Source organism: Cryptomeria japonica, chromosome 11 (assembly GCF_030272615.1).
Source record: "Cryptomeria japonica chromosome 11, Sugi_1.0, whole genome shotgun sequence".
NCBI lineage: Eukaryota > Viridiplantae > Streptophyta > Pinopsida > Cupressales > Cupressaceae > Cryptomeria > Cryptomeria japonica.
Window position 1 is genome coordinate 278,528,665 of NC_081415.1, and position 15,732 is coordinate 278,544,396.

Here is a 15,732-nt window from a genome sequence, read left to right on the forward strand (position 1 = left end):
AATTTTCATCTTATTTAGTGCCATTATGGAAATTTACTAAATTTAGTTAGTTGAATTCATAAATCATGAAAAACCACATGTTAGTATCAAACCAAATTATGTTATTCGAGGAAAGAGGTAGATAAAAAAAAACAAGTGGAAAGATAGAGAACTTAGGCATTCTAAATGTGGAAATTCGAAACCATAGAAAATAGAATGCAAGTTAATGTATGATTATGCTATTTAGATGAGAAATAAATAAAATAATATGTGTAACTCATTTTCTATTCAATTTTATGTAAAGATACATACATGTGTTACACCTCCTTATTTTTTATTCTTATTCTTGATTTACTTGAAAAGATAGAAGCAAACGATTTTTTTTTTATTAGATGTAATTGGTTGTAAACGAAAGATTGTTTCTTCTATATCTCTTAAATGAAAGATTGTTTCTTTAAATATTGTAATCTTATCACGTGAGAAATGAAGCTAAAGTTGAGAAAACAAAGATAGTCTTCTATGTACTACTTCTGATTTCTTATGAATGTTAGCAAAGCTAGATATGTTTGTGTTTGTGGAAAAGTTACCTTCTAGGACAGGTTCCGAATGTGGAATTATAAAGAGAATAGTTTGCTTTTCCAAACTATATTTTATTGCTATGCATGGCATTATAATTGACCGAGTAACTTATTGACCATTGAAATAGATTGATTTATTTACGCTCTCTACCATATCCTTGATTGATCTTGTTTGTTTCTTAATGGAATTAGAAAATTGAAAATGCATGTATCATTCTAGGCATGCACCAGATTTCATCTTGTCTATCAAATTCTTTTTTCTAAGCAATTCATGCAGGGTCGGGTATTCTTGATTGACCAATAATTCCAGGGAAGTGTAAGCTTCAAGGTTGGGTGGAAAAAGCACCTGAATCTTGTTCTTGTATTCTTTCTAAAGATTGTATTGAAGATAGCTTGGATTGAAGATCAATGGATGCATCTCATCCTTTACTTTATATTTTTCTTGTTATTTAAACTTAAGGCATTGGAAAGGCCTAAGTATTGTGTATAGAGATGATTGAGATACTACTACATTATATTATTGAATAAAGAATCTTTATCTCTTTTTAGAAATCTCACATGTTTATTATGATATCAATGGAAGGATCATTTAGAAGTTAAGAATGAAATAGTGGAAGTAAATAGAGTTATTAAAGGAATTATGAGTTTATCGAAGAATAAAGAGTATTTCATTTTATTATTGAATTTAGAACGTTTTACATCTTTACATTTTGGTACTCTCTCACTTGTATTCTCTTTGTCTAGAGGTTAGGGACCTAGAGCCTGTGGAGAGAGGGGTGTGAAACTTGGGGAGATAGATAGAGGTGAGAGAGACATAGGGGGATACAAGCAGGTAATGATATATGGAGGGGGGGGTAGAGAGAGTTTTATATGGAGGGAGGAGGGGAGAGAGAGAGAGAGAGAGAGAGAGAGAGAGAGAGAGAGAGAGAGAGAGAGAGAGAGAGAGAGAGAGAGAGAGAGAGAGAGAGAGAGAGAGAGAGAGAGAGAGAGAGAGAGAGAGAGAGTGGGGGGAAGGGAGGCATGAATAGAGATGGGGTAAGGAGGTAATGCAAGGTAGAGAAGGAGAGATGGTGGGAGGGACCTAGAGAAGGGAGATGTAGAGAGGTGAGGGGGAGAGATATTTCAAAAAGAGTGAAAGAGGGGTAAGGATATAGGGAGAGAGATGGAACGTGAGGTACAAAATAGAGTAAAAGAGACCTAGAGCCTAGGGAGAGAGGGGTGAGAGACCTAGGGGAAACATAGAGGTGAGAGACATAGATGGGGAGAGAGGTGGGTAATGAGAAAGAAATGGAGAGGTAGAGAGGTAAAGATGGAGGGAAGGAGAGACCCAGGGATGGGATAAATAGAGGATGGGAGGAAGAAGTAATGATTGAGAGAACATAGAGAAAGATGAGAGAGAAATAATAAGAGAGGGAGAGAGAATAAGAGAGAGTGAGGGAGGAAGGGATAGAGATGGGGGTGAGGAATGAAGGTGAGGTACAAAGGGAGATAATGTAGGAGAGACCCAAAGAAATAAAGATAGTGAGGGGTAGGTGTGTAAAGAGAGAGAGAAAACATATAGTAGAGAGTGAAGGGTAGGAAAGAGAGGTAAAGAGGTAATGTTAAATCTTAGGGTTCGAGATGAGAGAGTGAGATAGAGAGGTGTATAGATCAGATAGAGGAAGAGTGATAGAGAGAGTGAGAGAATGTTGATAGAAGCATGTCGATTATTGGAATTTGACTAAAGTGAGATAAAGAGAGATAGAAATGGGATAGAGGAATGGTGTTAGAGAGATATATATAGGTTTATATTTTGGGAGAGATAAAGATAGTGACATAGAGAGAGTGAGAGAATATTGATATAAGCATGCTTATTATTGAAATTTGACTGAAGTGAGATAGAGAGAGGTAAAAATTGGATAGAGGAAGAGTGATAGAGAGAGATTTATAAGTTTATGGTTTTGGATAGATAAATATAGTGGCATAGAGAGAGTGAGAGAATGATAATAGAAGCATGCTGAATACTGAAATTTGATTGTCTAAAATTTTAAATGATCATCTAAAACCTAGAATCTACATTATAACTCTTAGAGATTTGAAACCACTCTCAAATATTCTACCAATATATGCATGAAATATAACTTAAAGTATACTTATAACTAAATGACATATTTCATGTATATATTCTTGTTGGGAGAGAGAGACTCAAAGAGAGACAATTTGCCAATGCTATACATTTGACTAGCACAAATTTAGTGCGGGCCTAATGAAAATACACTTTTCAAATGGATTTCCATTTGGTTAGTGCCAAATTTGGCACTTACCTTATTTGGCACATGACTAATAGCTTTAGCATGGCCAAACCTTAGGTTTGGCACACCAAACCTATTGGGGCACGACAAATATGGCGAGCGCCCTATTTGGCACGCGTCAAATGGCTTATTTTGGGCAAAAAAATTTTGGCAACATTTTGGTCCAACATCTTGGTGCACTTACCCATACTTAAAATATAGGAAACAAAGGTATAAAACATGTCTATAATTATATTTTTATGTTGTAAGTTGGAATAGATTTGCCAAAGGAATATCCTTGTATAATTTAGATTGGTTATAGGAACTTTTAAAAATCAAGTGCTTGTGTTTGGATTGTGTTTGTGTCTAGGAACTCATGTTCATTGGCTTCACAAATATAAATCCTTAGAAAAACTATTGCAGTTAATTTTTTTTATCAACCCTATGCTCTTTAGAAGTATCACATCATGCGCCAAAATAAATAAATTTATAGACAAAATTTTGAGGAAAAGGAAAAATGAGTTTGTGTACTTCATAAGTTGCTCCAATTATTTTGATATTTTTCATAATTTAGTGCCTATAACATTAACTTTAGAATATTGGTAGTGTATGCAAACTTAGTAAGGTGATAATTGTAGTGCATATGGCGAGAGAAGTGTGTGCAAGTGATGGAGGATAAAAATGTGCAGTATGAAAAGATTGAAGATGATGGAGAAACCTCATATCTACAATGTAGTGAGAGTGAGATACAATTTTTAAACTACGACATCAATCATGGAGGAAAACCTATAGAAATGGCAATAATGTGGAAGATAAGATGAAGGAAGGAGAATAATTGAAAGGGATATTTTATGGCTTGGATCCATGAAGAGCTTTGATGTTAAAATTTGCAATGATGATCTTATGGACTTGTAGAATCATTATTATCTTTAAAATATTTGTATGCATGTAGAAGTGAAAGTGATATGCAAGAAATCAATAAACAAGAGACCAAGAGTGTGTAAGTGTGTTAAATGATGTTCAAAATTAGGTTCAAAGATTTTTTTGAGCAAGAGACTATTAGAAAATACAACAAGACTTAAGATTATATAGTTGTCAAGATCTAGATTTAAAATCTGAGCACAACTATATGCTAGCATAGAGTTGTGAGTGAAGATTTATACCCTACACAAAACCAATCAAACCCTAAAATAACCATAAAAAAACCTAAAAAAATAATCAAAATGCTTTCAAGGGCTGGAAAAAGGAGGATGATGTACTTGGAAACTAGAGTTCTTTTTGGTAGAGGCTATGGTAGGGTGTGGGGATGTGAACTCGGGGACCCATTCAGTATCTCTATCCTTGTCCATTATTGTCGACTATAAAACTGATTTCACAAGAAGTTTTTTAAAAAACATACACTCACATAATGGGGAATGTTTCTTAAAATATGAGGCCCCATTATGAAGATGAATGAGGCCCCATTTCGTCTAGGCCCCGAAGAATAACATGGCCCTATTATTTTTTGACCTCAAGGTCCCGTTTAGAAAATAATGGGGCCCCATTCCTAGCGGCATTTTTCCCTACACCCTGACTTCTTATTAATTGGGATTGAACTTATTGCACTTTTCCCATACATACATACATACATACATACATACATGTGTGTATATACTAATAGCATTCATGGTGAAAATTTAAGAATTAAATGAATAAGGGTTAGGGATAGGGTTGTATTAAGGGTTAAAGTAAGGATTAGGGGCATGGTTAGTGTTAGGATTAGGAAACTAAACCCTAACCCTAGTTAAACTCCAGCCTTGACCCCAACTCTAATCCCAAGCCTAACCTCAATATTTATCCTAAAACCCTAAACCTATCCCTAATTTAATTATAATCTTAATTGAATTATAACCCTAAAACTAACACTAATAAAACCCTAACCTTAAGTGAATTATAACCCTAAATGAATAATAGTATAAACCCTTACCTTAATTAAACTCTAGCCTAATTGAGCCTCAATTCTATCCCTATATCTAGTCCTTATTATAATTTAATCCTCACCCTAACACTAATTGAAACCTAATCCTAGTTAAATGCTAATTCAATCTTAACCCTAATTAAATTATAGTCCTAATTGAGCCATTATTGAAATCTAATCGTAATTGTATTGTAACCCTAACCTTAAATCATAAATGGATCCTAAATCTAATTGAACCCTAACCCTAACCCTTACCCAAATCAAACCCATATTAAATTATAATCCTAGTTCAACCCTAACTCTAACCCAAAATGAACACTAATTATAACCCTAAGTGAAAATTACCCTTAATCCTATTTAAATATTAACAAGAATTAAACCCTAACCATAATCCTAATTGAGCCTTAACCCTAACTCTAGTTGAATCCTAACCCTACCCTAACCTTAACTCTAATTAAACCTTGAGCTCATTAAAGCTCTTGACTAGCTTTTTGCTTGTTCTATTTGTTGTTTTTCTCTGGTTTTATTATTTTTGTTAGGCGGTGTGGGGTGTTTCCCTTGTTTATGTAGCCATTTGGCTGTTGTTCATACTTTGGATCGCTACTGGCTTAATATTTTGTTTTTGGATTTGGGTTTTGGGTCCCTGTAAAACCTGTTTATCTTAATCAAAAACTCTAATTAAACCCTAACCCTAACCTAATAGAACCCTAATTCTATCCTTTACTCTAACCCTAATTGAACCATACTCCTAACCTTAACTCAAATTGAATTCTAATTGAACCCTAACCCTGTTGATACCATAGTTGTAACCATAAACCCTAATTGATTGGTAGCTATAATGGAATTGTAACCCTAACACTATCACCCTAATTACACCTTAACCCCAATCCTAACCCTAATAGAATATTGATCCCAACCCTAACACTAAATAAACCCTAACATTAACCTTAACCATACTTTAACCCTTATTGAATCATAACTTTAACGCTAACCTAAGTCAAACACTAATTAAACCTTAACCTTAATGCTAAGTCGAGACTAGCCCTAAGTATAACCCTTATTGAGTCCTAAAACTAGCCTTAATTAACTAATAATTCTAACTCTTATTAATCTGTAACAAAACTTGTACCTTTACCCTAACCTTAATTATACAATAACCCTAATTTAAATCTAACCATAAACCTAATTAAATCCTAAATTTAACACTTTTTAACCCTTATATTGAATGCTAATTAAACCTTAAACCTAACATTAAGTGAACACTAACCATAATCATTGTTAAACACTAACAAAAATCTACCATTAGAGTTATTTGTCATAAATTTATTTTTTGTATTTGTAATTCGTGAGTAAATTTGGGGTTGATAAATTGTTCTTTTCATGTCTAAGGTAGATACATTAAATTTTAGGGTACACTTGAAGTTGAGATTCCATCAAATTATTTTGAAACCAATAAGTTTTATCCTATCAAAGCATTTAACATTTGTAACTTGTTGGATTATGTAAGGAATTTAGCTCAAGAAGAGATGGAAGTTAAAAAGGTGGGTGTGACAACAAATAGGATCCAACCTATCGATGATAGAAAATGTAGATGTTACTTTTAGAAGAGATTAGGTTCTATTGCAAACACGAAAACAAAGGGAGTCCAACTTTTAGAAGTTGAAAAGGTGGCTTTTCTTTTTAGAAGAAATCATAGTGTGTTGCACAATTGACAATAAATGGAATCCAATTAATGTGAAAGATAAAAAGATTTGTTTTATTTCTAGAAGAAATTGGGGTGTGTTCCACATGTGACAAGAAAGGGAGTCCAACTTATGGAAGCTGATAAGGTGGGTTTTCTTCTTATAATAAATCGAGGTTTGATTAACATTAAACAATAAGGAGAATACAAAGAACCCACAAATCTATCTCTGTTCTGACCCTTTATAGGAGTGATAGACCCCCCTTCCCGAAGGACCTCAATGCTAATTCTTCTTTTCTCAACCTGGATAGGGAGAACCCAGATGATGTCTTGACCATTGCCCATGATGTAGCTGTGGATACCTTTAGGATGTTTATATGGGCTTTCCATGAGATCAAGGATATTAATATCAAACTTCAGGCAGTTTGTAGCAAACAAGAATATCGAGTTGTGGAGTAGTGGATTGTGGACCAGAGAAAATCAATTGTGGACTCCATGCAGAAAATGGTGGGTATGGTTAGTGATATGAAGAAAGACTATGATAGCAGAATCTCTTATTTCGAATATAAACTTAAGAAAGAGTATGAGGGAAGATTGAGTCAGATGGAGAATAAATTCCATAAATTTAATGAGAACCTGATATCTTTGGTCACTTATATTCTACAAAGAGCATAAACACCATGGTTGGAAAGCTCAAAACTCTCCATCAAGAAGGTACCACTGTGAATGCGGCTGCATTCGATAAAAAATAAGAGGAAATGTTTGGGCCTTGTAAAAGACCCAGAGCCAATTTAAAGAAGAAATCTGCCAACCAAGAAATTCAGGAGCTCAAGAAAATTGCTCTAAACATGACTCAACTAGAAACTAAAGCCGTACTCAATTTTTTTTTTACTAATTTCTTCCTTTTTGTTGGTCTTTTGTTGACTCTGGGCTACTTTTTTAATGGGTATATCTTTATGCAGCTTTTTGATGTAGAACTTTGTTAAAGGGTTTCAGGTCCCTTCAAAACCTATTTGCTCCATAATAAAAAAACAATTAAGAGGACACAAATTATAGAAGTTGAAAAGGTGGATCATTTTATCAAAATAAATCGAGGTGTGTTGCATAAGTGACAACAAAGAGAATCCTCACTTGTGACAAACTTGATGGAAATTATTTTTCTAGTAATTATTTTTAAAATATGTAGGAATATGGTATTTTTTACATAATGTCTATTACCATTAACTTATGTTAAAAGGTTGTATATTATACATTTACTATATTTTGTACAATGTCAAATATATATCATGTATTGTAATTTATGTTTTCATGTTTAAATAAAATGCCCAACTTTCAATCTTCATAATTTAGGCTGTGTTTAGTTTTGTTAGTAGATTAATCATCAAAATTTCAATAAATTTTAACAATTTAATTTTTTTGGATGCTTCTACTATTCTTCAATTACAATAGTTTAATCTCCCAAACATAATACATTATTTTAAATCCATAACAATAACATACAATAAATTCATTAAATGTTTATTTAAATAAAAGAAAAAACATTTTTGAATTTTTTCTTTATATGAAAATTGTTTGTGTAAATATTGATCAAAATCTATTAAGATTTTTCTTAATATATGATATCTATTTAAAAATATTCACTCTAACTCCTCTTTGTGAAGTATCTCCTCTATAACGAAAACAAATAATAACACCAACTTTATGTTTTTAGTATCCTCAACATCATATTAATCTTTTTGTTATTAGTTTTATAAATAAATTTTATTAAAGAAAATGGTCATCCAAAAAGGAGGCTTGAACTATAAAGATTTGTTCACACATTAAATATGTATGAAGATTATATCAATATAAGTACAATTAACCATTAGTCAAATTTTAATACTCAATTAGATAGTTTATTTAAATTTTAAAATTATATTTAATTTATAAAAAAAAAATTGATTTATTGAAACATTCATTTCTTTTTTGTGTTAATGCATCATTTCAATCACTTTTCTATTTTAATATGTTTAGTTATATAAAATCTTAAGAGTCAAAATACTTGGGGATGACCCTTTGGTGAAATGGTGGGGCTTCTTGCCTGTAGTGCCTACAACCTAGGTTCAAACCCCCATAGGTTCGTCTCTATCGTGTAAAAAATGGAGTACTCTTACCCTGGGGAGAACCTTGGAGAAATAGTGGGGCTTCTTGCCTGTAGTGATTACATCCTTGGTTCAAACCCTTTTAAAGGGCAAAAGTGCTTTGGCAGATCTATGTTAAGCCAAACCAGAAATGGGTTCAAATCCTAAAGCATAAATATCTAGACTAGATGAGCAGGGAATGAATTTTCACAAGTTTAGTTTTAGTAAAAGGCTTAGCCATCTGGAATTTTATCTCCTCATGTAGACATGTTATCACTGAACATCTCACATGGGAAATAGGTAATGGGTCAAAGGCCAATTTCTGGACAGATTCATGGGAAGGGAGACCAGCTCTTTCAGATAGGCAAGATATTGAGAACATTAGATAGGTGACCAACTATCAATGGGGAGAGAAGGTAGGAGATTTTCTCTTGAAGAAGAGATTGCAAGGGGTGGATGTGTGTGAATGGAAAGAGGTAGAAAATCTCCCTTTACCAGCAAATCGGAAGGAGATTCTAAAGAGAATCTTGCAGGAGTACACCCCCATGCTATCCGCAAAGGAGGACACTATGAGATGGTGTGGCTCAAAATCAGGACAGTACTCGGTAAATATTGGATACAATATCCTCGTCAAAATGGAGGAAAAAAGGAGTGGCCTCTAAAGCTGATGTGGAGTTCCCCAGTTCTTCCAAAAGCAGGAGTCTTTACCTGACTTGCTCTAAAAAAGCGCATCCTAACAGGCGAAAGATTGAGCAGATTAGGGTTCTTGGGACCTTTCATATGTGTAATGTGTAAGAAGGCAGAGGAATCCCTGGACAACTTGCTCTTACAATGTGAGGAAGCACAAATGGTATGGAATTTCCTATTAGGGAAGTTAGGCTGGCAAACTCCCCTTCCTAATTCAGTCTTTGAACTTCTCTCTAGTTGGAATATACCAAGTCGCAGATCAGTATTCTCCAGTGTCTCGTTAGTGGCGTCATCCCTTGTAGTATGGGAGATTTGGAAGGAAGGGAACAAAAGGATATTCCAAGAGAAAGAGGAATCATTGGCGAGTTTGTTATCAAGGGTTGAAAGAGAAATCTTAGAATCAGTGTCAGCAGCAGCTAGAAATCATAACTTAACAAAATATCCCTATTCCAGTGAAGACAATTTTATCCAAGCAAACTGGCCGCTTGTGAACTGTCGACCCATTAATGGGTCCTGGAGGGTTAGTCCCCTTTTAGAACCAACAAAAGACGAGGTTAAATGGGAACCACCAACAAAGGAGTGGATTAAAATTAATTTTGATGGGGCCTCTAGGGGGAATCCGGGTATCTCAGGAGTGGGAGTAGTTGCAAGAGATGATAAAGGGGTTATCCTATTCAAGGGGGCTCGACGACTACAGAATGGGACAGATAACGAAGCGGAAGCACAAGCGGCACTAATGGCTATGAAATTGGCCATAAACATGAAAGTGTCAAAATTACATTTGGAAGGGGATTCCAAAGTGGTTATCAATGCAACAGCAAAAGGTAACACCCCTTCATGGAAACTATCTCATTGGGTGGAGATAATACGTGAAAAACTCACCTCTTTTGAGGCTTTTCGGGTCTCCCATGTTAGGAGAAGTGCTAACGCAGTGGCGGACCTCCTCTCAAATGCTGGATGTGATATGACATGCCAAGTGGCCAAGTGGTGGAAGGGTAATGGTAGCGTATGGAAGTGGTATTAATGCAATTTGTGAAGCTCCAAACCAATAAGCACGCTAGACGGCTCGCAAGGACAAGTAATCACTATCACTAGCATTATAATTAATGTGGCAGTTCAAAAGCACAGAGTCTTGGTTCGAGACAATGGCAGTGGGCAGGAAATCTGCTGTGAAATTTCTTTCCATTTATTTCACAGATCATGCATTTATACCTTGCCACAAATGATGACAGATTTATAACTAATTTGAAATTTGTGCAATGTATTCGCCAAAAACTGGATTAATGAAGATTGTTTGTGTCTTTGTAGTTTAGTTTTTCTAGTTTAACAGGTTGCGAGCAGGTTCAATGGAGGCTAATTTCACGCTCCGAACAGAGAAGAAATTGGTCCCTTTCCTAGGAACGGTTTCGGACGAGCATTTGCAAGGTCTTTTCAAATACAAGGAAGATAAGTTGTGGAGTGCTGCTCAGTTAATGCTGGGGGAGGAATTGGTGCATATCCATTTTTGGTACAGAACAAATATGGAGGTCTACTCTTTGATAATGGCCTGGGCATGTGAATTCGAGCCCAAAGTGGAGAAAGTCAAGCTAACAATGAAAAAGCTTATTGATGGGGATTACTTAATTAATCTTGATTCCATCCTGGAATGGGTGATCCCCCAGACAAGAATTTGTATCCAGGAAGGAGAAGCAGAGGAGGAGATATTACCGTTTGTCAGGGGACCAGAGAGTCGTTTAAAGGAGCAATGCAGGGAACGAGCTCGCATTGGCTAGGAAGCCATGAAACTTTGTGTCAAGTTGATACGAATAGACGAGGTTCTTAAGGCACTTAAGGTGGTGACGCGCATGGAGGTGGGAAGAGAGCTCCGGGACCGATTCGAGGAGGGGAGAGCGGTATAGTTCCTAGCTAGCCTAGAAGGTGACCTAGACTTTGAGAACTTGGACTGTATTCCGCAGATGAAGTCTAAAGCAGCCAAAGGGAAAGCTTTGGCGAATATTGATGATGAGGAGAGGAAGATGCCGAACTAGAGCGAATCGGATTGAGCGGTCACGATGCAAAAATCTGTGTTTTTTGCTTTCTGCCTTTGTTGGTTTTTAAAACAAAAACTTTTATGGATTACTGTAATATTTCGTGCATGAATGCACAGTACTGTGATACTTCTTTTTCTGTTTTAGTTGGAACTCTACATAGTAGGTTTGAACTGAATTTGGGCTGATGTTGAAATCTGTTTGGCCCTTGTAGATTGTAGCTATTTTCTTGAAAATCAATATATCCAAAATTACTGATCAAAAAAAAAAGTCAAAATACTTAATTAATATTAATCTAAACTTAACATCCATTCAAATTTACAAAATCTAAAAAATATAATATTAAAAAATCCTCTTTCTTTTCATATATTATAACTTTAGAAACTCAATTTTTTTATTAAAAATATATTAAATTTTTAATCAGTTTAATATATTAAAAAATATATTACATACTATAACTTAAAGAACACAATATCTTTTATAAAAACTCAAATCTTGAAAAAATATTTTTAAATCCATTTAATATTATTTTTTTCTTGGTAAGATCCATTTAATATATTAAAAAATATGATATAAAAAAATCATATATTATAACTTTAAAAATTCAATATTTTATTAAAAATAAAAAACCTTTAAAAATATTTTTTAATCAATTTAATATTAAAATATATTATAATAAAAATAAGTTTTGATCTTTTTTAACAAAATCATTAAAAACTTAAAATATTTTTTAATAAAATCTATAAATCTTTTTATCAACAACATGCAATATAGACACTAAATATGCATTTTGACTTTGTAAAAATAAGAATATGAGTGGTTGCCATTTTCTTTTGACAGATTTAAATAAATGACACTCTAGGTCACTACTCCAAATGAGTCTTCAATTAGAAAATGTTCTTAAATTCTACCTAAATAATTTTTTTCCGTGTTGTAAAGATAAAATAATGAGAATTAAATTTCTAATCTTTTAAATTTATATTCACTATTAATCAATAGAGAAAAGTTCTTAATCTATTACAAATATATATAAATCTATATGGAAGATGTAAAGACAAAATAATGAGAATTGAATTTCTGATTTTTTAAATTTATATTCACTATTAATCAATAGAGAAATTTTTTTAATCTATTATAAAGATATATAAATCTATATGAAGATGTTTTTCATTTAAATAAAAAATAAAATAACTTTTGTTTGCACTTCTAAAAATCATTAATTCATTAATATAAATTAATAAAATTATAAATAATTGAAAAAAATATAATAGTTAAAATTCATATAATACAAAAAAAAAAAAAAGAAAGATAAAACAATTGTTTCTATTTAATCTCTACTTGAAATGTCACATGAAACATGAACACCCTGAATGATATGTTTTTATAGAGAAAAGACAACGTGAATTACAGATTTCACATTAGAAAATTAAAGATGCAAAAGGAAAAAAAGAAAGTTGCAAATTTCACACTAGAAAATACAAGATGCAAAAGAAAAAGAGATTTAGTCGGGCATTTTAGACTTTTTAATTTGGAACTTTTCATGCTTAAAACTTCAGCATAGTTTAAAAAACTTTTCTTACGAAGGTAGCTGTGTTATACACAAGAAAATCATCCTCACAACTCTTGGGGAAATGAGTGATGGGCTTATCATCATAATGCTTTAGAGCATAAGTGAAATAATGAGGACTGCAGTTAGCCCACCAAAACGAAAAGCAAGGCAAGCCAATGGTGTGAATCCCACAGTAGTACCAGTATACAATTCCAACACTCTATACACAATAGCTAAAATTACTACCCCAATAACTACAACTCCTGAAGTCACACCGATTGCAACCCATTTTAATTGAGACTGCATCAGCAGATAAATTGCCGCAAAGAGGCTCACCATGAATAATCCTTCAGAGATGCAGAAAATCACCTTCCCAAATAACATGGCTCTTTTTGTAAGAAGGGACCACCCAATGACCATCCTCCCAATCCCAAAGATCACTCCAATCTCTATTGAGGTAAAGATAGCCCCCATAAATACCCCCACAACAATGGATTCCCTGTCTTTCTTCAAATCCATCAAACCCCTTAACACCGCGAACATGAAGAAGATCGATAATATCGCCAAATAGCAGGATAAATTTTCCAGCCTTTTATGGGCATCATTGAGCTCAACTTCAATCCTTTGTTCTTCGTCCTGTTCAACACCGGCAGTCATCAACGATGCCATCTGTCATCCATCGAAATCATTGGACACAATTGAGCTTAACAACTCAGATGAAAACAAAATTTGTAGATAACAGCCGAAATGTTTATTACAGAAAATTACCATTACATGATCATGAACTCGAAGATAGAGCAACAAACTATCACTTAACTGAGCATAGAAAACAACACATCTGCAGCGAACAAAACTTACAGACTCACCAAGGGATGGATTATTTTCTTTGAAGCAGGTTTGAAACTTTAAAGCAAATGCAGGTGGCAATATGATCTGTGAAGACATAAAGAAAATAAGTGAAATCTGTTATTCAAGCTAGCTATATTCTGTTTCTTGTCATGTAAACCTACATAAAAAGGAAGATCTTACAAAATTATTTATAATTCATATTCACAATTGATGTCTCGATTCATGTTTACGCCAAAAAAACAAAAAAAATATGTGTGAAGAGGTTGCTCTATGCTTCCTTAACAGCCTCTGTTTTTTAGGGTTTACAAGTTACAGATGCTCAACATTATATAGGGTTGTCATAAAACCCCAAAACTGCCGAAATGAAACTAAAAAAATTGCTCAGGTTTCAACACTCACAAACACATAAATCTGTCTCAGACAGCTAATTGATTCATCTCTCTTGCCACATCAGAATTAAAGCATACAAAAAAGATAATAAGGGACGCAAATCGACTTACAGGTACACCATAAGCATAAAACAGTATCCGCATTAAAAAAAATAATTAAATGCAAAATTTAACAGAACACAATCCATACAAAAAAAAAAATAGTAAGAGATACAAAATAAACTTACAGGTACACCTTAAGCAGGTACACCAGTATCCGCGTTTTAAAATTTAAATGCAAAATTCAATAGAACACGATCCATTAAAAAAAATAAGGGATGCAAAATCAAGTTACAGGTACACCATAACCATAAAACATAAAACAGTATCCGCATATTAAAAATTAAATGCAAAATTCAACAGAACACGATCCATACCAAAAAGTAATAAGAGATACAAAATCATCTTACAGGTACATTATAAGCATAAAACAGTATCAGCATTTTAAAAATTAAATGTGAAATTTAACAGAACACGATCCATAACAAAAATTAACAAGAGATACAAAATCAACTTACAGGTACATTATAAGCATAAAACAGTATCCGCGTAAAATTAAATGTGAAATTCTACAGAACACGATCCATACCAAAAAATAATGAGAGATGCAAAATCAACTTACAGGTACACCATAAGCATAAAACAGTATACGCAATTTAAAATTTAACTGAAAAAATTAACAGAACACGATTCATACCTGATTGAAAGCTTCTGTATCGAATGCTGCATTGGTTTCATATTTATACATACTCATTTTCATTCCCTTTGTTATAACAGATGAATCGTTTGTTTCTTGTCGTGAATGGCCGTTTCTAAACGTGCCGTGTCGTTTCTCGCCTTGCAGAAAGCGCCATTTTTTTCTCTGTGGCGATTTTTTTAATCTTTATCTTTCTTCGATGGAGTGATGAAAAAGAATGCCTGTAACAGAAGGGATGCCTGATGTTGACACGTCAAAAGGGATGTTGCACCTCGAAGATTGTGAACAACTTCTGTAATGATGCCCTTCCACTCCAGAAATCCTTTAACTCATGTTGATCGGGTTCTTTTGATTTAATCTCCAAATTCATAGGCTCTGCTACTGTCAGAGCTCATTTATAATTAATGATTTCTGCAATTAAATTACGCATGTCTCACGATGGAGATTAAATTTCACTCGCATGAATGGGATTTGAACAAAGAAGATTAGGGTTAGTCTATAGGGTAATTGACTTATATTTGTGAGGTATTTAGAGTTAAGATTAGGTTAGTTTTAGATATTAAGTAATGCTATAATTAAGGTTGGATTTATGCTTATGTTTAAGATTAGAGTTAAAAATAATTTTAGAGACATGTATGATTAAAGAATATATATATATAATCATAATTTTTATTTTATTTAATTTGATAAATAATAATATATTGTAAAAAATTGTCATTTTTTATAATCAATATTCACTAATTAAATTAAGTTCTATCAAAAATATATATTTTGCTCATTTCATTACATTCAATCACAACTTTTTTTCCCTATTTAATTTTTTAAATAATACATTTGATTCTTAACTTATTTTACTTTCATATTGTTCAAAATAAAATTAAATTGTCATCAATAATATATTATAATTTTT

At 33.2% G+C, this 15,732-nt stretch overlaps 1 protein-coding gene across 2 annotated transcripts; it reads right to left on the minus strand.

Moving 5' to 3' along the window:
- Positions 1-12,857: 12,857 nt before the first annotated feature.
- LOC131068560 (uncharacterized) lies at positions 12,858-15,297 on the minus strand. 2 transcript variants are annotated; one of them, XR_009112025.2, is made up of 3 exons: positions 14,823-15,297; positions 13,715-13,781; positions 12,858-13,517 (listed from the first exon to the last, which is right to left on the minus strand). XR_009112025.2 is itself a non-coding variant. In XM_058003774.2 (3 exons), the coding sequence occupies exons 1-3, from the start codon at positions 14,883-14,885 to the stop codon at positions 12,960-12,962; spliced, it is 696 nt and encodes a 231-aa protein (XP_057859757.2). In that variant the 5' UTR covers positions 14,886-15,297; the 3' UTR covers positions 12,858-12,959. The 2 variants fall into 2 exon arrangements, 1 of the variants encoding a protein (XP_057859757.2); XM_058003774.2 differs by having other exon boundaries at positions 13,707-13,781.
- Between the last annotated feature and the right edge of the window lie 435 nt (positions 15,298-15,732).

Excerpts from the sequence above, each read along its gene's own strand:
- LOC131068560 (XM_058003774.2), bottom strand. The coding sequence starts at position 14,885 with ATGAAAATGAGTATGTATAAATATGAAACCAATGCAGCATTCGATACA. Across the intron at positions 13,782-14,822 it reads ATACAGAAGCTTTCAATCAG|ATCATATTGCCACCTGCATT; the intron begins GTATGAATCGTG and ends ATGTCTTCACAG. Across the intron at positions 13,518-13,706 it reads ATCCATCCCTTGGTGAGTCT|ATGGCATCGTTGATGACTGC; the intron begins GTAAGTTTTGTT and ends GATGGATGACAG.